This window comes from Jaminaea rosea, assembly GCF_003144245.1.
Source record: "Jaminaea rosea strain MCA 5214 unplaced genomic scaffold BDZ90scaffold_3, whole genome shotgun sequence".
Taxonomy (NCBI): domain Eukaryota; kingdom Fungi; phylum Basidiomycota; class Exobasidiomycetes; order Microstromatales; genus Jaminaea; species Jaminaea rosea.
Genome location: NW_020289977.1, coordinates 413,381 through 435,049, shown reverse-complemented (window position 1 = coordinate 435,049; position 21,669 = coordinate 413,381). Strand labels below are relative to the sequence as shown.

The window sequence follows — 21,669 nt, the reverse complement described above, 5'->3', positions numbered from 1 at the left end:
TGGGCGCAGTCAATATCGGAGCGAGCGCGGCTGGCGTTGGCAGCGATGCCGTCACCTGGATCTCAGGCGTGAGAGTGGACAAGGAGCCTACACGAAGGAGCAAAAGTGAGGCGCCGAAGCTCAAGGACGCTGAGAAGAGAAGGAGACGGAGGGGAGAGAAAGCGGCGAACAGGCCAGTGGCGGGTCTGCAACGCGGCGTGTCGGACACGGCCGCTGTCATCACCTCTTCCGGCGCGGACAATAGCGTCGTCACGGCAGCGCAAGCCGACGGAGACGACTCGGAGGACTTCGACCTCCAGCACGAGGTCATCGACGTAGCAAAGACGCTCCCGCAACTCACAGTTGAGAAAGTTGATCTCACCTCCTCGTCGCGCTCTTGCACGCTATCCCTCTACGGTCCGTGGGCGCACGGCCATCGAAGCGGCAGCGGTGAGGATGCGCAAGTCTTCCTGCGCTTGGACCTCTCATTCTCCCCGTCTTACCCTGCCGAAGCCCCTCACTACGACCTAGAGCATAATGCCTCGGTGACACAAAGAACCCGCACTTTCCTACTCAAAGGAGTCGACACCATTCTCGCAGAATGCAGTAAAGCACGACAGGGCTGTATGGAGCCTTGCGCGCGCTTCCTGGCTGGGGAGGAGAGTGTCGAGCTCGGAGTGGGCGGGCTGGTGTTGGTAGTCAGGGACAGCTATGCAACACAGCAGGACGGAGTCGTCAGAGAAGTATCCAGCGAGGCAGCGGCGGGTGAGGATGCCAACCACGTTGTGCGGGTGCCCACGGGTGCGAGGTGCGGGGCCAGGTTCGAGCCCGATGGACAGCTCTGCGTCTTCCGGCTTGCGCCGAGCAGGGCTGGGACTGTGAGTAGCAGCTCCAGAGGTACGCCGAGTATGCCACCATCACCTGGCAGCTCTACAGACGAGGAAGAAGCTACACTGCCCTCCTTGCCCGCCCCTCTCGTGGCAAGCATCGCAGCCAGCAGCGTAGACGTGTCACGGCCAGGTACAACAGTTGGCAGTGTGCAAGGTGGTCCCACGGACGATCGAGCGTCACGGCGCGCCCGAGGTGGTGACGGCAGTGCCAACGGCGGTGGCGGTGGCGATCGGTTTCTGCGGAGCTACGCCGAGATCACGGCCGCGATGGAATCTCTCACGCGCATGGGTATCGACGGGAATGGGGATGGAAGTGATCGGAAGTTACGGAAAGAGCAGCATCAGCAGAAAGGCGAGGACGAGTCAATTTTGTCGCCTGTCGTGGCAGCTACGGCAGCCGAGCCGGAGCTGCTTGCACTGATGTCGACGGAATTTTTAGCGCGCAGGATACAGGCACGTTCTGTCTCCAACTCGTCGAAGGGCCAGCGTCGCCGCGGCGGTGCTAGCGATGGTGTTGAAACGAGTCGTGGGGACGAAAGGCGTGGTCGGCAGGGCAGAGGCGCTGTGCATATTGGCTCACGCTCACGGTCCATCGCACGCGGAGGCGATGTTGAAGATGCTGTGGGCAGAGACGTACCGCGCTCGCGATCTGTCGTGGTGACTGCAAGGGAGGCCGCTCCTCAGCACAGCCATCATCACGATCATCAACAACGCCAGCGTCAGCATTCTCTCGTCAAGCTGTATCCTCTCGACCTCGATCCGATGGTCTTCGGCGGCGGCAGCATCGGCAAACACCTCGGAAAGCAGACCGCTTGATCATGATTCATGCGATGCGCGCACCGGCTACGCCCTCGGAAGTGTCGACGGTCAGCCGATTGCGCTGTGCGAGGTGATGGAAATATTTCGTGGCTTGGATCCTACTGTCGAACTCGAATGCACCTTGATGAGATGCAATCGCAACTTGTTCCTCATCGGGCATGGCACTAGAATCCGACGTGGGCAGGTGAGCCGTGGGATCTCGTCATTGCTGCCCATCGACGCGGAGCCATCTACAAAAAGGTCCGATATTTGCGTCTCTGCGTCATGCGTTCAAACATTAGAGCTCATGAGTGGCTCTTGGCAATTGTCACTCGTCATGCGGTCATAGAGTTGCTTTCTCTGCACCCTTGACAGGGGACGAGCAGGAGCGCAAGAAAGAGCAGTGCAAGAAGCCGCGGGTCGACCAGTGGAGGGTGAGATGCGGCGAGCAACCCGCGACTCGCGGGAGCAACCAGCAGAGCAACGAGCACTCACCATCCAAGGCCACCCAAGGTCATCGTGGCTTGAGCATCAAGAGGGGATTGGTGGTAACTTGCTGACGCGAGCGCCTGCTTGCAGCAAGACTTTGTCTTGTACCTTGCGCTTGATCCTCCCGATCCAATGTTGTGCAGCCCATGATGTTAGGCCGTGGGCTTCGGGAGGCAATCAGAGGTACTCTGGCATTGGCGTACCTTGTCATCCTCAACAAGGAGAGCTTCATACAGGCTCCAGATCGACCTTGATTGCTCATTGAAGCCAGTGATCATTGCCGCACATCCGCAGCCTTGCTGTCAGTCTCACTCAATCTTGATAGCCGTCGAGGTCTCCCCCACTCTGCGGCGCCACATCCCACGACGGGCACAGTGACAGCCGTCACGCCTCATGATGGAAGGTACGGATGTCATCGAGGCACACGCGACGACGATCGGCAAAGGCTGGTAAGGCGTACGGGCTCGACTTCTTGTGCCTCGATTGGAAATCGAGCGAGAGAGCAGCCGATGCCTCAAGCCGTGACAGATGACAGCCCTCTGATCTAGCGATCAGAGACCACAACTACATTGGAGCGAAACGACTTCGCATTTCCCAGACGTGAGGTGGCTGTGCCAAAGATTGTCGTGAAAAGGACGAGACGGTGTCGATGGGGCCTCAGCTGCTATCGAAAGATCCGCTGCTTTTCGGTTGCGGCGAGATCGTGACGAGCAGATCCGAAGTGTGAAGAGTCGGGCGTGAATTCCATTCATCGAAGGGCAAGAGGCTGTGGTGTCCATCCTCGCCAGCATCGGCTTCACCCTCTCAGCCCCCAACCCAGATGCGAGCGAGTCGTCTGAAAGCGTGCGTGCACGTTTGGGGAAGACGAGTCGACTCCGACGGATTCACGGCCACTAGAGTAGACGTGCACCCCAAATTGGTCACCGCCTGGGATCACCGAGTTTGAATGACGAAGGATTAGCTCCACTCAGGCACTGCCTGGCTGCGTTCGTAGGCGCACCTGTAGAGCGCGCGCGCATAGCCCTCTCCCCGCATAAATGAAGGCAATAGAGCGCAGTCCTTCGCTATTGGCCGCGTCACAAGGCGGTTGACGCGCGGTCAGCCACCATCGGTGGAATCATGCGACAAGACACATGACAAGCAGAATGTAGCAGCGTGGAAGCGCGATCTATGCTTGGGCTGTGGTCGTCGTCGACTTGACATGGCTGTGATGCCTGGCCCCACAGTACACGGACATTCGGAGCAATGCCTTTCATTGCCTTGACCCGCCATGCTGGGTCCGCCAAATGCACGAAGTGAAAGTGAGCCACAGGCAGGTAGGCAAACGGCCCCCACTGATCATATGCCCATGCTGCACGCTCCCACCCTGCTGCGACGTTCCCGGCGGCTTGTCGACGGTTGCCGGGTCAAACCTTGGAAGCAGAGCTGGTCTTCCTAGTCAGACGGGCGATTGTAGCAAACTCTGGCAGCCCAGGATTGGCTAGTGGCCCTCGACATGGTAGTGATGCGAGGCATGCATTCTTCCTAGGGCCGTTTCGTTCACTGATAGCCGCCAAGACGAGCCCGATCGCAGCATCAAGGCGGTGCTGAGTAGCAAAATGGCGCCGATGATAGCAACGCATCGTCTGTGCGAGGCAGACCCCCGCGTTTCGATGGTCAAGTTGGCCGCGGGCCACCACGACGACGACGACGACGACGACGACCGGCGGCGAAGGCTGAGAAGGCGTGACGATGAAATCGAAGATTTGGAGGAGGTGTTGCAGTGCAGCACAGCTCGAAGACGACAAGCATCAGAATCCGATGAAGAACGGCGATGAAGACGCAGACATCATAAGGAAGCTCGAGCTGGCTGCCTCGACATCACTTCTTCTCATCACGGTTACTCGGATCGATCTCTTGCAACCACCACAACAACTCCGCGACCCCGCTCCACCCTTCGCCCCTTCACGAGTCTAGACCTCAGGAAAGTCTATTTCGGCACCGGCGAAATCAAGGTCTTCATCGTATCGTCCGCCTCCTCCACTACGACGTTGCACCGCCGCATCTCCAAGCTCAGCCAGTGCTCGGGGTGCGCTTGTCAGTGGACCTCGGCCTCCCAGTCTGAAAAAGTGTCGAGCGTTCAGCCTCTCTCCTGCACGACGTCCTGCAGCAGCGGAGTTGCCGCTTGACGCGAAGGCGATCTGAACCAAGCCGGCTTTCAAAAGGCCGTACAGAAACAAGCTCCGCCGACGTCAGCTTCAGCCTCGATTTGGGCTCCACCATCCTTGGGGTCCCACCTTTACTCCTTCTTCCCTCTACTCTTTCGTCGACACTATCTACGGTTTCCAAAAACCAGCCGCTGGCCGTCTGGACAGCCAGACAGCTCCGAGCCTTAAAGACGGGAGGTCTGGGGTAGAAGTTTTCAGGTAGTCAGGTGCGGAATCTCCAACACCGCCTTTCGTCGTCCACTTCAGAGTTCGGTCACAAAAGATCAGCCCGCAGCAACCTCGTTGTTCTCAGTGGGTGATAGAGGCTTGCCTACTGTTCTTTGCATTCACACCAACAAACAAATCGTCACCGTCGATCAGGTCGCCCGTCTCCGCTCCTACGTTTCCTTGCACTTCTTCTTCACGAGGCCTCCATCTCTATCCTTGGCCGGCGCCTCCTCCTCCTACCGGTCATTACCGACCGGCCGTCCAATCTTGGCCCTCAATTCCCACCTCTGTGTGCGCCCAGCCGATTCTTCTCTCTCGGGCTCTCTCTGCGGAAGAAAACGAGTACTTTGGAGTCCCATCTGGACCACTCTCCCTCTACCTGGGCCCACCGACAACTTCGAATCAGGCGGACTTCCGCTGAGGCATTTGGTGCCTTAACACTCATAGCCTCTCCAGCCAGCGTGGACTTGGTTCAGCTACGCAGCCAACAGTGTCGACCAAGTGTCAATGTACTTGCAGCCACCTTGCTCGCCCAACTCCTTCATTCGCCTTGGCGAGTTGCCCTCCTCTGACGTCCTCTTGTCCGTCATCGGACCCCCGCAAGCAAAGGAGACGACAACGACGACGAGCATATCAGGCATGTCTGCCTCGTCAAACAATAGCTGGCAGACGCAATGGCCTTCGCATACCGACGAGACATCGCAGCCAGGCGGCTCTGAAGCCTCAGCACAGCGCGATGCCTCCTACGATGCCATGACGACACTGGCCAATCCCCTCGACGCAGCATCATTTGATGCTTTGCTTCAGAGCACTCCTCAGACATTTTCAGGGCCGTCACCTTCACGCTTTGCTCCCGCTAGTCATTCATCAGCAGGTTTTGCATCTCAGCAAGACGGCCACTCTTTTCTCGCCCCCTTATCGACGGACTTTGGGCCATCGACGAGCTCACATCACTTCAGTCACAGCCCTCTGTCGATAGAAGGCACACCTTTTGCGCTCCAGCAAACACCTTTCGCGGCACATACCCAACCTTCGCCCGTATCCCAGCCGCAGCAGCAGCACCATCAGCAGAACTTCCATCAACAGCATCACGATCAGCACTTCTCGCCGCATGGCCATCAGATGCACCATCGCCCATTCGTGAGCCATGACGCAAGCTGGCCAATGACGAACAAGAGCTCTTCACTAGATAGTCATCAGGCGACGTCGTTTCCTCATCGTCAGGCAGCCATGGCTCGCAGGACCTCGACAATCGATACCGGTAGTCATGATATGCTGTCACTCTCTGGCGATATGCCTCAGCACCCAGCCTTTTCCCCTCCATCCCACTTTGCAATGTCTACGACATCACCGCCCTACCGCATGGCTGGCTCTGCTCCCACCGCAGCATCTTCACAGCCCGGCCTAGATGGCCTCGACCAGCGCGACTTTCATCAGATGCAGCAGTCATGGGCACCTCGAACTTCTGTAGTCTCAGCATACTCGTCTGCGTCTTCGATGGCTGACGACTTCCATCAGTACCCTCAACGTACATCGTCTCAACCGCATCAGCAGACTCAGCAACTTCAGCATCAGCACGTCATGCCTTCGAGCGAGAAGCCATGGCGCTTCGTTGACCCCAATGCACCCGCCATGCCATCGAGCTGGCATCCAGCAGGGATGACTGCTTTCCCCTCTAATAACCAATCTGTAGCATCATTCGCAGGACCATCATGGCAGGAAGCGGGCCCCTACCCTTTCGGTCAGGACGGCCTTTCGAAGCGTGACGACGGCGAAGACGATTACGAGGAGGAAGATGCAGAAGGTATGTCACCTGGTGGCACCAGTATCCGTCGCGAGAAGGCTTCACGGCGACAAGGCGTCACCTGCGATCAGTGCAGAGAGAAGCACCTGAGGTGTGATCTGGCCGACCGCATCGCTGAAGTCGAGGAGCGCAAGAAGCGGAGCCATGCCGAGATCGATGGCCTAGATGGCGCATCACAAGAAGCCAAGGCTGTATGCACCCGGTGTTCAGAAAAGGGCTTCGTCTGCAACAAGACCACTGCGGCGCCTTCACGGAGGTATCCTCGGCCAAGCAGGACAGGGAAGAGGATCGAGCAGGCTAGGTGAGTATGCGCCGCCATCCCGAAACGAAGTTGTCTCCCAGCTTGCTCACCGTCGAATCCTTTACGCTCTACGTTCAGATCTATGCACGGCTCGGTTACCTCCACTGGCGCCCCTCCCGACACCGCCGGCATGCCTAATGACCCTTCGCCATCCATGCTCGAGTTTCCCGGCTTGGGCTCGCTCCAACGCGCCGACAATCGCCTCTCTGGCGCTATCATTACTGGCGCGCTTTCCCTTCGCCTCCTGTCATGCTTCTTCGCCACGGCACACATCCAGATGCCCATCGTCGACTTCGCCTCCTTCAGCGCGCGCTACAATGCTGCTCAAGGCAATCCCCGCATTATGAGCGTCATGCTCAATGGCGGCGACACTGCTCAAGCCATCCCTTCGATGCCGTTGCACTTCCCTGGTCTTGTCGCTTTGAGGTGGCCGAACTCCGGCGAGTCGACCATCTCGACGCCCGGGACAAGCGAGACGCTTATTGCGGCAATGCATGCGTGGGCAGCCCACTATACCGATGTTCCACTTGCCTTTGGCAACCATGCCAAGGCATTGGGCCTCTCAGACTCTAGTAATAGCAAATCAGAGAGCCCAGTCGACCCTAGCGGTCGTTCAACATCAGGCGAAGCCATGAGCGACGACGGGGTGGATGACACAGAAGCTGGGGAAGACTGGTCGCACCTACCTCCCGGCAAACGTCCCAAGCGCAAACAAGGTGTTGCGTGCGATACCTGTCGTCTGAGGCGAGTGCGTTGTGATCTCATGGAGCGCAAGGGTGGAGGGCCATGCTCTCGTTGCCAGGATAAGCGCATCGTTTGTACAGACGACTATATCCAGATCAAGAAGCGCAAGAACCTCATGAAGCTGCAAAAGGAGCAAGAGAAGCTCAAGAAGGGCAAACGATCCGAGGACGGCGCGTCTGGTAGCGGCAACGTCCTTGGGTTGGAAGGAGCAGGCTCGTCAACATGGAGTCAACTTGGAGACAATCCTGACCCGCTCGCATGGTCGGACGCTCCTGCCGTGCCTGCCGTCTTTGTCGGGTCACCCAAGGTCTCCTCGCTCACACAATTCGGCAAGGCGAGGGAGGCTTTCTGCCACGACCTTCTTACCCGCGCCGTCGTCCTTGTCCACAAGCATCAGCTACTGCGCAAGCCCTCCGTCGAGGCCGTTCAAGCTCTCGTTCTCCTGGTTCAGCTCTTTGATCTGATCGACCCGAGCTTTGCATCCGAGATGACGGCCGCGGCTTCGAGTCATCTCAGGGAGCTCAATCTGCAGAGCAGCGAGGAGATTGACGAGACTGATCGTCGAGCCGTTGAGAAGCTGATCAACCAGATGCAGGACAAGCGCGTGTGGTGCTCGACGTGGACGAGGGATGCCATTGCGACGTGCATCTACCGTCGTCTGCCCAACTTCGAGGAGGAGCGACCAATTCGCATTGGCGCAAGCAAGGAAGCAGCCGCCCCATCGCCTCGTGGAGCACCAGAGCTCACGCCGGAGATGGGCCTGTCCTTTTCCGTCATGGCCTTGATGCAAATCGGCGTCCTGTCGCGCTTTGTCACCAAGCACATCGACAACATCAACCCGCCCGAGCTCCTCCCTCCCTCGGATCGCTTCCCCATGCTGCCAACGGCTGCAGCCAATCGCAAGCTGGAGAAGGCGTGTCAGAATGTGTGGAAGAGCAATGATGCGCTGAATGCCTTCTTCGATCGGTGCACTCTCAAGGCTTGGAACCAGATGGAAGCCATGAAGATCTTCCAGCCCAAGGTCTGGATCGCATCGGTCAAGGTGACGTCAGCTATGCTTACACTGAGCGTCTATCGTATCCTCGGGGAGCGCCATAAGCTCAACGGAGCTTACCTGCAGGCCGTCAGCGACGCTCATGGTGCACATGTCATCTCTGCCGAGGATCTGGCTCAGTCACAGGCGCTCAAGGAGCTCTTTGAACATTCGTGCCAGCGAGCATTCATCGCCTGCCGCAAGATGGCCCGACTGACGCAAAAACTCCTGTCCAAGCCCAGTCTGACATTCCAGACGGGCGGCATCCTCCTTCGACAGCTCTTTGCCGTGGCGCAGTACCTTGCTCGCACGCCAGTTGAGAAGGACAACTCGCCGCCTGTGCCCGACCCGGCAGCCGCGATGAGCCAGGCAGCTTGGGCGCACAGCGACACTGTGGCCTGGTCCAGGGATGCGGCCGTGGGCGGTTCCGCTGGTGCAGAGGGATCGTCCAGCCAACAGCAGCTACTGCAGCAACAGACGATCAATCCACGCGCTCTGACCATCTCGTCGACGGGTACTTTCATCCCGACGGTGAGGCCCGAGGCGCCTCCCTCGCCCTCCGAGCTCGTCTCCCTTGCGATGGACTACGACGCACCCTTGCCTCCCTTTGACAGCGAGGCCAAGGCACGCGAGGTCAACGCTTGTCTTGAGGCCCTAGATCAGCTTGGCTTTGCGTGGCCGATGGAAGAAGAGATCGAGAGTGTACGAGGGATCATGAGAGGGGAGGCTGGCAGGAGATTTGGTCATGTATTGGCTTAGTCCTCTTTACCACAACTAGCAGAGGGACCGTTTTGGGGACGGTCGCGGTATTCACATCTGTATCACCATCATCATTATTATCCATCGACAGTCACTCACTCACAAATCTTGACCGCTAATAAGATTATCTACGTCGTGTTCGCGAAAGTGTGCTTCGGTCCAAAGCGCTCAAATCAGCCCGCCGCCGCCTTTCACGCCCTGCGTTGGACTGCCAACCTCGGCCATGCAGGATGGCGCATCCCGCGACTACAACCCCGCACGCACTCGGGCCCCGACTTGCTCGAGGAGAGTGCGGTGTATCCGGACGACGGCAACGCCTGCTCCCCGCTTACTCTGGGAAGCCTAATAGCCTTTCTCTCGTGCCCTATCAACTCGCTGACCTTTCTCGCACTTGGGCGTCCCTCTACTCGTAGTGAGAACCGCCATGGCTGTCGACGCCATCGTGCTGCGCAAGGTGCGCGAGGCCAAGGCGCCCGTGCCACGCAAGCTCGTTCCCCTGCTACGCTACGTGAGTGCAACGAGGATGGTGATCACCGGCGATGTGGCTTCATTCAGAGGTACTTACCATTCTCCTCACCATCCCTCGCGCACAAAAGCTCCTCTTCCACATCTATTTCGTCCCCACCTCGATTGTCCTCCTCCCCATCTACCTGATCCGCTCCATCCTCCCTTTCCTCAGGCAAGATCCACGCTGGTCGTTCCTTCAGAACCTCTCAGTCCTTTACGTCCGCCGAGTCATTCGCGTGTACTGTCGCCTGCGCACTCAGCCCATCCAGCCGCGCGAGGATGGCTGGCGAGAGTCCAACTCGCACTTGGGAACCTTGCTTGAATTCGCCAACATGTCCGGCCCTGGGGGCAGGGTGATCGTCCACCCAAAGGAGGCGATTCAAGCTGCTGAGCAGGCCGCAGGAAAGAGGACGGATAGAGTCTGGATCGACCCACCACCTCTTGAGGCGTTCAGGGGAATTTTGACGATCAATACTGCGGGACCGGGTAAGGGATTCGCTCACTGCAAGACGTACGCTGGTCCGCCGCTAGTCGAGCCGGGCTTCGCCAAGGTCAGGACGCGCTGCTTCTGGTTCATGCACAAGGATGGCTTGAGGCCGCCTCATCGCTCTGAAAAGAAGAAGCGGGACAGACCTGTTATCCTCTACTTCCATGGCGGCGCTGGTGTGACTTTCGGCGCTGGTGATCCGTTCATGGGGCAGTGCCTCGCGGTCAACATGGCGCACACGACAGGCATCGACGTCTTCTCCGTCGACTACCTCCTGGCACCCACCTCCCGCTGGCCGGGACACATTGTGCAGGCTCTGGCGGGCTGGTTCTATCTCACGCGGGAGCTGGGCTACGACCCGTCTCAGATCATTATTGGCGGAGACTCCTTCGGTGGAGCGCTGACGCTCCAGCTGACGCGCTACCTCCTTACCGACTTTCCCTCTTACGAAGGCTACGACGTCGAGTCAGCAGCAGCTCGCAAGGGCGAGAAGCCAGGTGCCTTGCTCCTACTGTCCCCCTTCTGCGATGCACGCAACGACGGCGACAATGTACCGCCGTGCTACGCCGTCAACCACAAGCGAGACATCATCCTGCTGGCCTACGGCGAGTGGGGTCACGACGCTCAAGGCGTCTTCTACGGGGCTGAGAACCAGAAGCGTTGTCCGATCGGCAAGGCGGATCCTTGGTTCAGTCAGGTCCTCTTACCTGACGCGGAGCTGGCTGAGTACCCTCCGATGTACGTCATGAATGGTGGCAATGAGCTGCTCATCGATCAAGGGCATGAGTTCGTCGCTCGCGCTCGTAAGGCCGGGGCGGTCAATGTTGCTCATGACGTGGTTGAGCACGGTGTGCACGACTATTGGACGCTGCATACCTTTCTGCCCGAGGCGAGGGAGAGCTATAGCCGCTTCAAGAAATGGTGGAGCACCGTCGAGAGGACGCAAAGTCATCTGTAGGAGGATGAGCCGAGTTTGAAATGGAAAGCGTCCTGCACACGATTCGAAATAGGTGACATTGAAAGAGCCTGTTGATCAAGACAAAGCTCTCGACGTCGCAGGCCTCTCACTCGGCCCTCTCGTCAATTTCGCCGTGGCCGTTTGCGTCCTCCTCCTCTCCTCCTCCCTCCTCTCCCTCCTCTCCTTCCTCATCCGTCTCTGATCTTACCCTCTTCTTTCCACCTTTTCCCTTTCTTGCCAGCATCTGCGTCGCAGCGAGCCAGTCGATCCTTACCAGACCCGCTGCCGTAGCGCTTGCCAACAAGAAGGGCGTCTGTACGTTGGGGCTCCACGCCAATCCAGTGACGCGGACGGCTGGATGCCAAGCCGAGTTCTGAGAGAGGAGATTCAGCTGCGAGAGTGATTTCTGGCCGTCCTCATCATCGTCATCGTCCCCCTCTCCGTTCTCCTCTTTCTTCGCCGTATCGACCAAGTCCTCCGGTAGTACCCGGTCCACGAATCTGAGCTTCCCGGAGGAGCGGTGGATATCCAGTCTGAACAGCATTCCATCGACCATCTTTGCCGTCCTCGAGACGCTGAGCAGTGCATTCGTCACCTTGACGCTGCCGTCCGCCGCTCCGCTCGCCACAAGAGGGTGATACCTACTCCCGCTCAGCGCCGTCACCCTGCCACGATGCGACGTCAACCCGTGCGATCGCCCGTAGTTGTCCGGGCGCGGATTCATGAGTCGCACCGCATTCTCTCCGCCTCCTCGCTCTACGAGCCAGCAGCCCAAGAAGGCAGGCATGAAGCTAGAGGTGTAAAGGGGCTCGCGCAAGCGCGTCGCTTCGCCGCAGAGTAGCTCGGGCGCGTCTAGGTCGACGATCTGCTGTGTTCCATCCAGCGAGGAGACCAGAAGAATGTGCGGCGCAGAGTCCTGTTCAAATCCCTCTACACCTCCATCTCCGAGCTTGGAGGAGGCCGTATCAGAGTACGTGAGTAGGTCTCGTCCCGTCGCGGAGCGTCGAGGGAGATTGAGGAAGGAGAGCGAAGTGACTGTACCTTCTACTGGGTGGATGTGGTGGGAGGGCGGAGGACTGCGCTCCCAGGCTAAGATCCAAGGAGAGGGCCAAGTCATGCCGATCGAACGAAGATGCTCACCGACCGGCCAGACTGAGACGGATCCGTCCACACAGCCTGCGGCGAGGAGCTCGCCAGATCCCCAGGCGATGCAAGTCGGTTGACGGGAGGCGCCGTGGAAGGGTAATTCAAGAAGAGGTGTAAGCTCGACGAGGGGGGCGCTGCATTCGTCGCGATTGTTGTCCTTGCCCTTGCCTGCGCTGTTGTGGATGACGTCCGGGTGAGGCGGTGCGAAGATCGTCACCTTGCGATTGCTTAGCATGACGGCGAGAAGGCCGATTCTTGGTGGTGGGCCCGCCCCGGCATATCCTGAATGGCCTACTTCAGGCGGCTCACGATGATCCCACCCCCTCGGGCTCCAGAGCACTTGGCGCACTTCTGCTTCCTTGATCGCGATCTTGTACTCGAGGCGGCATTCCCCGTGACTGAGACCTAAGATGTGGATAGCTCCAGGCGCGTCGCTTCGCTCCCCTAGAGCATGCTGAGGCACGGCGCCTGGAGGGCTGGTCAGGCTGACAGCAAGTGCGAGGTACTCAGGGTGCGGAGAGGAGATGTGCGAGGCTGGCGCCCAGTCTAGTGAAGAGATGAAGGAGCCCGCATTGTAGACAAAGCCGGACGCCCCCAGGCCGAAGGACTCCAAGCTCGTCGAGCTCTCCCTCTTGACTTCCACATCGTCTCCTTCATCGAGGTTAAGAGCGAGGCTGTAGTCGCCGCGAGCATTGTTGACCAGGGGTGGACGCTCCACAAGATCTCCGACCGTCTTGATAGCGTCGGTGGGAACCGCCGGCAGTGGGTCTGCAGGAGGTGGAACGTAGCGATGCGCTCGCCTGAGCGCACGAGGATGTGGAGAGAGGCGTAGTCAGCCAGTGATCTTCGAGCAATGAGGTCCTCTCTCCTATGGACTCACGTGCTATCAACGAACCGCCAGCCCTTCTCTTTGCTCTCCAATCCCAGCAGCATCACGCCGCGAGCGCTTTCGAGCACACTGCGATGATCTCCATCCGCCATCTGCGCGTCTCCGGCCGCCTTCTCCTTCCAAGCCTCCCTCACAAGCTCCTTGTCATCATTCTCGTCATCATAAACGAAGCCCTTACCCGCATCCCATCCCCAATCAGCAACCAAGCTCTTATTATGCTCCTTCCACCTTCCCAACAAGGCCCAGTGTGTCACATGTTGCCAGGCGTGTATAGACTCATCTGAAAAGTCGACTTGTCTGTCCTGCTCGTTGATCGTATCGAGGCGGACCTTCTCCTTGCCCACGTCTGAAAGTGAAAGCATTGGGTCGGGCACGCGAAGTAGCTGCCCGCCCATGGAGAAGGGGAAGAACAGTGGACGCTGCTCCTCGCGAGTGAGGTTCATACCATTAGAGGCACGAGCGGATGATCCGATGGTACGATCAACGATGTAGGGGCGATAGCGACCGTATGCGCCATCTGAGGCGTCACCGCTGGCCCTCAATATCTTTGGCTTGCGTGGTCGGCTGGTGGACATTCTTTGCTTCTGTTTCTTCGCCTTCTTAGGGGACTTGGCGGCAGCACTAGCTCGAGGAATTACTCGAGGGGCTACACCGATGACTGGGTCATCATCATCGTCATCTGGCTCCCTTGTCGCGACGCGTGCATCGTCGTCCTCATCCTCCGGGTCGTCCTCATCCCCGTCTTCTTCATCAACATCGTCGTCTTGATCGTCCTCGCCATCAGCTTCCTCGGGATCAAAGTCGCTTCCTTCGCTCTCCTCGTCCCTCCTCATGACAGACGATGAAGAGGCTGTGCCTTCTCCCTCGTCATCCTCAAAGTCGATGGTCACTCTGGCCGGTGCACGCCTTATCCTCTGAGGCCGCTGAGACGAGGACTGACGCGGCTGAGTTTGTGTGTTGCTTGCGCCGCTATGAGGCGGAGGAGTGCTAATCCAGTCATTGGTACTCGCCGAGGAGCTGGTCTGCGAGTTGGATCGTTGAAGTCGCGAGGGCCCACTGGTGGGAGGTGGATGCGAGCCATCCGCAGGGCGAGGGTAGAAAGGCGGCGATGACGATGTGAAGGCGGCCATCATTGCGACATTGTCGGGCCGAGCCTGGCCTGGAGCCTTTCGAGGCGGCATGCCAGGCACACTGGAGCGCACAACGCTCTCCGAGATGATCAGATGTGTGGGAATGCGATTGTCAAGGGGGTGGCAGAAAGTCAAGACGGAACAGAGTCACTCGAGGCCGACTTCAAAAGGCGCGTCGCACGGGCCCGCGTCATGACCCTCGTCATTAGTCGAATCCGTAGATGTGGTATTGCAATGCATCGTGCGATCCAGGCAAGCACAGATATAGCGAAAATAGCAGCAGCATATGGTTTCCTCCCAGTCGACTCATTCAGCTTCCCATCTCGGCATGCCTCAGCGCACGCGACTCTCCCTCTCCCTCTCCTTGGCGGCCCCTACCCCCTCCTCAGTACACGTAAGGAATGAACCTGTACGGAATAATCTCGCAGTACTTCTCCCAGTCCTTACCGTACTTGCGATGGCAGCGCTCGAAGTCCCTCCCACAGCGGTGCGTAAGCACGGCAAGGAAGAAGAGCGGATAAAAGTACGGGATAGGCGACGACAGCCCGGCAATAGCTCCCCAGAGGAAGGACTGTGTCCAGTCAGCCGTGTAGTTGATCTTGCGGGCAAATTGCCACCACCCATCGATGAGCAAGGCATTGCCGTGCTCCGTCTGAAGGTAGCGCGGGTTCTCGAGGGTGGACCAGGGCCACTGAGGGAAGGCCCAGCGAACCTTGAGGTTGCCCTGACGCTGCATCCTGAAGCGCGACTTCTGGGCCATACTCGAATCGAAGATGTAGTGGACGGTGATGAGGAGCGAGTAAAGGAAGATGTAGGTCGGAGTGGAAAAGCGGTAATAGTGAGGAGGGTGGGCAGCCATGTAGACGATAGAGTAGCAGTAGGTGAAGGGCACGCCGGCAAAGTTCCAAAAGATGACCATGAAGCCCCACTTCTCGTGGAACATGTCCCAAGTCTGCGGGATGCACTCTTCGCCCTTGGCGCACGCATTGATGTAGAGGCCGGTAGCAAGGACCATGAAGGCCATGTTGGGCGTCACATAGCCGTACGACTCGTACTGACGGCAAGCACCAGAGACTGAGATGAGGAAGAGGAGCACCCACGGGATGCGCACCTCTGCCCACATCTTGAGGTCAACACGCCCGATCCGCGGGTTGAGGGAGGCGCCCATGAACAAGTCGTAAGCAAAATTGCCCGACATCCTGTGCGTCGTGTTGGTCACGACGGCGTGGAAGTATGTGGCAAAGGAGACACCGAAGCCCCAGATCATGGAGACGGTCATGTATTCTCCAAAGTGGTCGATGATCGTCGTGAGTCGGTAGATTCCCGTCGAGTGGAGCACAGCGCAGGTGACGAGCGTGGCGTAGAAGGACGACAAGGCGTTGCACTTGTAGGTGAGCGTCTTGTAGTTGAGCGAAGGGACGGGCAGGCCTTCCTGCTCGTATCCGGGCATGACGACAGCGAGGAGAAACTGGAAGACGACGAGGCCGCTGTACCCTAAGAGGGCTCGAGGAGTGGGGAAGGCGTCATCGTAGATGTGCTTGCCTAGCTTATGGAAGAAGGGACCAATCTGATCGATGCTCTTGGGAACGATGATTTGGCCATCGTAGAACCACAAGCCTGCGAGCGCGTAGGAAAGGAAGCGTTAGCGAGGGGTCGAAGCGGCGAGGTGATTCTCTTCCCCGAACCTCGATGATACCCACAGATCCAAAGGTAGTACATGAGAAGCGGAAAGAGTGTCATCATAGCGGTTACGCCCCACGGTCCACCAAACTCCCATCCCTCATGCTCATCGAGCTTCTTGTCTTTGGCACGGCCCTGTTCAGAAATGACGATTCCGGGATTGTAATTGACCAAGGCAGTTTCCTTTGAGCCGCCGACGATCTGCGGGTCGCTCAGGTCCGGCTTAAAGTAGGCGTGCTTCCATGGCTTCTGCTGAGCATCCTTGATGATGCTGTGCTGCTCCTTGGCGGCGGCTACTTGCTCGTCGTGGCTTACGCCGTTGCCATTGATTGCAGATGACGTGCCGGCGGCAGCGTTGGACGACGAGGCCTTTTTCCTGGCCATGTCCGTTGTGTCAGAAGATGAGGAAGATGTGGATGGGTTGTGAGCGCCAACGAAGGGGGACAGAATGAAGGGGATGACAAGAGGGATGACAAGGGGTGGGTGAGAAGAAGGCGATGCGAAAGAGTGGATTGGTCGACGAGAAAGAGGGAAGGAAAGAAGAAGCCGGGCTGGCCGACTGGCTGCAGTCGTGTTTCTTCAGCGGAACAAAGATCAGCCGCTCTCTTCCGTCGAGCAATGACGATCCACAGGCAGCAAAACGCGTTCGGCGATCGAGAAAAGAGCGGCCGCGAGTTGATCCAGTCGAATAGCAGCAGCAGCAAGTAGTAGCGTGAACGTGAGGCGAGGAGGGCGATTGCATTGCATGCTTGACACGCTCAAGCTCTCCAAATCCTCACTTGCCTATCCCTCCCACCACTCGCGATCTTATCCCCGACCCAGTCCACACAGTAAACCTCATCGCCATGTCCAGGCAGATCCACCTTGATCTTGTACGTCTTCAGGTCCCAAATCTTCATCGTCGAATCCTTGCTCGCGCTCACCAGTAACCTCGAGTCGCAAGACCAGCTGAGACGATAGACACTAGAGACATGGCCACGCAGCGTAGCGATGAACTTGCCTTTCTCCGTGCCAGACCAAAGACGTACCGACCCGTCAAACGAGGCAGAAGCGATCAAGCGGCCGTCAGGTGAGAAGCAGACGTGATTGATAGGCTTCTGGTGGCCTACCATACGATTCAGCGGCTTCTTGGGAGTGACTCCTCCTGCCTCGCCCTGCGTTGCGTCGCCCTTGAGTTGCGGCGGCCAAAAGTAGAGCGTGTGGTCCTCCGAGCCAGAGACGAGCGTCTCGGGCTGCGACTGCGTGAATTTGCGGAAGCGCTTCAAGCAGGCCGCCTGGATCTCTGAGGGTGATGACGTCGCGTGGGAGAGACCGTCGATGAGGCCGCCTTTGCGTTCGTCGAAGGCGCCATTGCGTAGGATGAAGTCGGTTGACAGGGCCATGGTATTGACCCAGTGGGCGTGAGCGTCGAGGCTACGGATGAGACGGCCTGTTGCACCGTCCCAAATCTTGACCGTGCGGTCATTGGCCGCAGTATAGAGGACGCCGCCGCCATTCTCGCCGCTCTCGCCACCCCAGCGGACCAGGTTGACCGAGGAAGAGTGCGCAGCAAGAGTGAAGGCGCAGGTGCGGTTCGAGGTGTTCCATACACGTACCGTGCCATCCTTTGACGACGAGGCCAACCTGGGCGAGTCGGCATTGAGATGCGCTGGCTCAAAGGCAAGGGACGTGATCCATTTGGTATGGCCGCGCAGGATGTTGCCTGGCGGCGCAGCGTGGCGAAGGGCGCGCTTTTCTTTCGCCTTCATCTTGATGCGCGCAGTCGGGTCACCCGAAGATGATGACGACCCGTCCTTTGACTCTGCGGCCGCCGCCTCTGCTGCTGCGGCTGCTCTCGCCTCCTCCTCTACCTGCTCGCCCGTCCTACTGCCCCATGCCTTGCGCCCATACGACGCCTGATCGATGCTGTTCCACAAGTAGATGACGCCGTCCATGTCTCCCGTTGCACACCGTCTCTCCAGCGGATCCCACGCAGCAGTGAGTACCCAATTGCGATGGCCCTGCAAAGTATGCAGCGGCATCTCCGTCGACACATCCCACAGCCTGGCTGTGTTGTCGCCGGCCGTGGTCAGAAAGAGCGATGATGATGGAGAGGCCAACGAGTAGAGGATGGGAGAAGCGTGGCCGCTCAGCGTAGCGCTACATCTTCTGATTGGCCTGACTCGGAAGACTGCCTGCGGCTCAAAAACAATGCGGAGCGTGTCTTCTGAGCTGAGATCGAGCTTGCGAGCTAGAGCAACTTGCAAGACGTCGTTGCTGATGGAGCTGGCAATGTCCAGCCGGGTTGGTGCATTGGAACCTTCGGCCGTCGCTACGTCGAGGTGAAACGCAAATGGTCGATCCTCGTCATCCTCTTCATCGCTTCCCTCGTCATCGGTGTCATCCAATGCTCCCTCGACTTTCCTCTTCTTGCCCTTTCGCGCTTGTCTACGCAGCTGATTGACAATCATTTGCAGCTCCCTCTGTCCAGTGCTCGCGGCCGGCAGGCTGATGGCGGGACCTAACGTCTCGCCATCGATGGAGGATTGGAGCTGGACAACGACATTCTGCGTGCTTGGATTGAGCTTACCCTGCTCAGCCAAAGCCTGTATCTGGGTAGCCTCGCGCTGATTGTTGAGGCGTTGCCTCTTGGCCGTCGGTATAGGAGGCGAGGTTGCCATCTCTGCCTGATCGCAACAACTGAAGGATGTAAGGTAGGAAGAAGTTGGACCACTTTCACTCCCGCTCTCCGCCCGACTAAATTTTGGCCGAGTTACGTAAGCAACACTCGTAGCCGTCTACAACGAGGCATGGGAGTGATGATCCTAGGCCATCCCGATGCGATGTAGAGCTGTCGAGCATGTAAGAGAGGTCATTCTTCCCTGCCTTGCTGAGGCCTGGTGCTCGCTGTCACTGCTGTGGAATTCATGACATTCGCATCATACGATCGCGGTGACACGCGCTGCAGGACGGTACTCCGCTCGCGGTGGACGTACGTGATTCAGGTGTGCGAGGATGGGTCAGATATGCTCAGGGAATGAGAAGCTGTTGTCTCCCGGTCGCATCGCAGACGAAGCTGGGGATCTTCTTGACCATCCTGTCGTGAAGTAGACCAAAAGTGACATCGGGCCCGATGTACAAAGTCGATCTGGCTGTGTGCTTCCTCGTCGTTGTCGCGTCCTCGTCGAAGTGGAACGTCGTCGCTGAGCTCGTGGCGCCAGGTCGCTCGCTCGCTCGCTCGCTCGCGAGTGGACGGCACTGAGGCTGTGAGGGAGGCGAGGGCCAGAGCCGTCCCGCTGCTGGTCTGCCAACGCCCCCTCTCTCTCTGCCCGCTCTCGCCGCTCTCGTCCACTCCTCCGGGGACCCGTCGACCAACGCCAGGCAGGCGGCGCAGGCGGCGTGGCGCTGCTCGCTGCTCGACTGGACTCGACACTCAACTCAACCCAACTCCTTGGCCCTGACTGAGTTCATCGTCGTCTGTCCCACACCATCACGACCACCTTCGAACGATTCAAACGACCACCACCAAGTCTATACGTCAATCAGCGTCGTCGTTACGACCAAGCACACATCGCCATCTTCTCTTTCTGAACTCACGCAGAGCGTCACCTATCAGCGCGCTCTCCAAGCAATCCAGCAGACGTGAGTTGCCCGTTGCGACTTGACGACAGCTAGCGGCAGATAGATCGGCGAGCGAAAGCAAAATGATAGGGGTCGAGATGATGTGAGGTTGCGACGACGGTAACGACAACGAGAGAGACAACAGGCTCTACCTCGAAGATAGCCAGTCAGGCATATCAATGGGGCGTGGTTCGCGTCATCGACGGCGTCGTCGTCGTCATCACCACCCACACAATCGGCTACCACTTGCCCACAGCATACTCCGATCCATTGCCTCATCGTCATCGATATATGCTGACGCTCATTCACTTTATCCTACTCCTTCTCCCCATGCTCATACCGACCATTGCGCCCCTCGACGCTTGATACCTCTCCCCGGCCCTTCTGGTGTCATGACAACAGGCCCCTAACCAGCACCTTCACTCGTTTACGATGGATATCCGAAGGAAACTCGTAATTGTCGGAGACGGAGCTTGCGGTAAGGTGAGTACAGTTCAGCCAGCCGAACTGGATGCCGTCTCTAGCAGACCTTCTGATCGCTCTCTTGCCCTCTCACTGCGCAGACCTGTCTACTCATCGTCTTCTCGAGGGGTACCTTCCCTGAGGTGAGTCGGCACAGCAGCCAACGGCTCCTTTGTGAAACTCATCTGACCCCTCGTCCCCTCGCCGCAGGTCTACGTCCCTACCGTCTTCGAGAACTACGTCGCAGACGTCGAGGTGGACGGCAAGCACGTCGAGCTCGCCCTTTGGGATACCGCTGGTCAAGAAGACTACGACCGCCTGCGTCCCCTTTCGTACCCCGACTCGCATGTCATCCTCATCTGCTTTGCCGTCGACTCACCCGACTCTCTTGACAACGTCCAGGAGAAGGTGCGTCCCGCGAGCGAGAGAGCAGGAAGCTTCTGTCAGCTGACATGGACCCCTCTTCCCCTTTTGCTTCCCTGCAGTGGATCAGCGAGGTGCTGCACTTCTGCCAAAATCTGCCGATCATCCTCGTCGGTTGCAAGAAAGATCTTCGTCGTGATCCCAAGATCATTGAGGAGCTGCGAAAGACGAGCCAGAGGCCAGTCAGCCCTGAGGAGGTGCGTTCCAGGAGCGAGAGGCGGCTGCGAACAAGTAAGTCGAGACTGACTCTCTTGCTCGTCTCTCTTGTGCACACACGCAGGGCATGGCCGTCGCACAGAAGATCGGAGCCGCTCGCTATCTCGAGTGCTCTGCCAAGACAGGCGAGGGTGTCCGCGAGGTCTTCGAGCACGCTACTCGTGCTGCGTTGCTCAGCAAGAGCTCTAAGAAGAGGAGTGGTGGGAAGTGCCTTGTCCTCTGAGGAGCGGCAGCGTACGGAGGTGGCAGTGTGAGGATAGAAGACAGTCGCTCGGCGATTGGAGAAGGAGCGAGATAGCGGCGGCAGATGGAGACAGAGGGGCAGGTGCTGCCCAATGATGACAGCTTGCCCTCGAGATCTGGGGTGCCGACGCTGGAAAGGAAAGGGAGCAAAATTACTACAGGCAACGAGAGAACCATGCTGTCAAGCAGGGACGATTCTCTCGTAGGGCATCTCCGACGCCTTCGCCTTCTCTTTGATCAATCAGCACCACCTGCAGCCCACGTCATCCTCTGCTTCCTCAACATCAGCTATCCTCGTCTCACCCTATCTCCCTCAACCGCCAACTCAGCTCCGCAACGACGACCTTCGCCCTCCTCTCCCTTATCTGCTCGCTTCATCTTGTGCTTCTCGATGTCTCTGTCGCTCTCCATCTCTCCATTTCTATTCTCGTCGCGTGCTCCTCACACTGCCTGTCGTGCCTGAGACGATTGACGATGCGGTAGTTGACCTCGACTTCGGCCCACTTCTCGCCCCCATCACCTCCCATCCTCCGCCCTGCCTCGCGAGAGAACGACGAGAATAAGACGTCGAAGCAATGCCAGGCAAGGAGAAGCGGGGGGCGGGGGGGCTTGCGCGCCTTTCATGTCGTCGACTACGAGGGATGAGTGCCACAGCGGCCTCCCTCGGCTTGACGGAGAGAGGGGCACACGCAGGCTCAGGCGCAGGCGCAGGCGCAC

The 21,669-nt window shown here is 58.5% G+C and overlaps 6 protein-coding genes across 6 annotated transcripts; 3 read left to right on the top strand and 3 right to left on the bottom strand.

Moving 5' to 3' along the window:
- Positions 1-6,376: 6,376 nt before the first annotated feature.
- On the top strand, positions 6,377-9,211 carry BDZ90DRAFT_218281 (hypothetical protein; the record flags this gene model as incomplete). The annotated part of the gene is made up of 2 exons (XM_025504358.1): positions 6,377-6,675; positions 6,754-9,211. The coding sequence occupies 2 exons, from the start codon at positions 6,377-6,379 to the stop codon at positions 9,209-9,211; spliced, it is 2,757 nt and encodes a 918-aa protein (XP_025363472.1).
- A 271-nt stretch (positions 9,212-9,482) lies between these two features.
- On the top strand, positions 9,483-11,204 carry BDZ90DRAFT_237763 (alpha/beta-hydrolase). Its single transcript, XM_025507322.1, has 2 exons — positions 9,483-9,719; positions 9,808-11,204. The coding sequence occupies exons 1-2, from the start codon at positions 9,636-9,638 to the stop codon at positions 11,161-11,163; spliced, it is 1,440 nt and encodes a 479-aa protein (XP_025363471.1). The 5' UTR covers positions 9,483-9,635; the 3' UTR covers positions 11,164-11,204.
- On the bottom strand, positions 11,201-14,448 carry BDZ90DRAFT_230867 (hypothetical protein). The gene is made up of 2 exons (XM_025505636.1): positions 13,190-14,448; positions 11,201-13,109 (listed from the first exon to the last, which is right to left on the bottom strand). The coding sequence occupies exons 1-2, from the start codon at positions 14,326-14,328 to the stop codon at positions 11,270-11,272; spliced, it is 2,979 nt and encodes a 992-aa protein (XP_025363470.1). The 5' UTR covers positions 14,329-14,448; the 3' UTR covers positions 11,201-11,269.
- A 256-nt stretch (positions 14,449-14,704) lies between these two features.
- BDZ90DRAFT_237760 (ERG4/ERG24 ergosterol biosynthesis protein) lies at positions 14,705-16,534 on the bottom strand. The gene is made up of 2 exons (XM_025507321.1): positions 16,029-16,534; positions 14,705-15,945 (listed from the first exon to the last, which is right to left on the bottom strand). The coding sequence occupies exons 1-2, from the start codon at positions 16,390-16,392 to the stop codon at positions 14,714-14,716; spliced, it is 1,596 nt and encodes a 531-aa protein (XP_025363469.1). The 5' UTR covers positions 16,393-16,534; the 3' UTR covers positions 14,705-14,713.
- A 185-nt stretch (positions 16,535-16,719) lies between these two features.
- On the bottom strand, positions 16,720-19,163 carry BDZ90DRAFT_230865 (WD40 repeat-like protein). The gene has a single exon (XM_025505635.1). The coding sequence runs from the start codon at positions 18,666-18,668 to the stop codon at positions 16,767-16,769; it is 1,902 nt and encodes a 633-aa protein (XP_025363468.1). The 5' UTR covers positions 18,669-19,163; the 3' UTR covers positions 16,720-16,766.
- Positions 19,164-20,040: 877 nt separating this feature from the next.
- On the top strand, positions 20,041-20,932 carry BDZ90DRAFT_245544 (hypothetical protein; the record flags this gene model as incomplete). The annotated part of the gene is made up of 5 exons (XM_025507515.1): positions 20,041-20,091; positions 20,172-20,213; positions 20,281-20,478; positions 20,556-20,690; positions 20,774-20,932. The coding sequence occupies 5 exons, from the start codon at positions 20,041-20,043 to the stop codon at positions 20,930-20,932; spliced, it is 585 nt and encodes a 194-aa protein (XP_025363467.1).
- Positions 20,933-21,669: the final 737 nt, after the last annotated feature.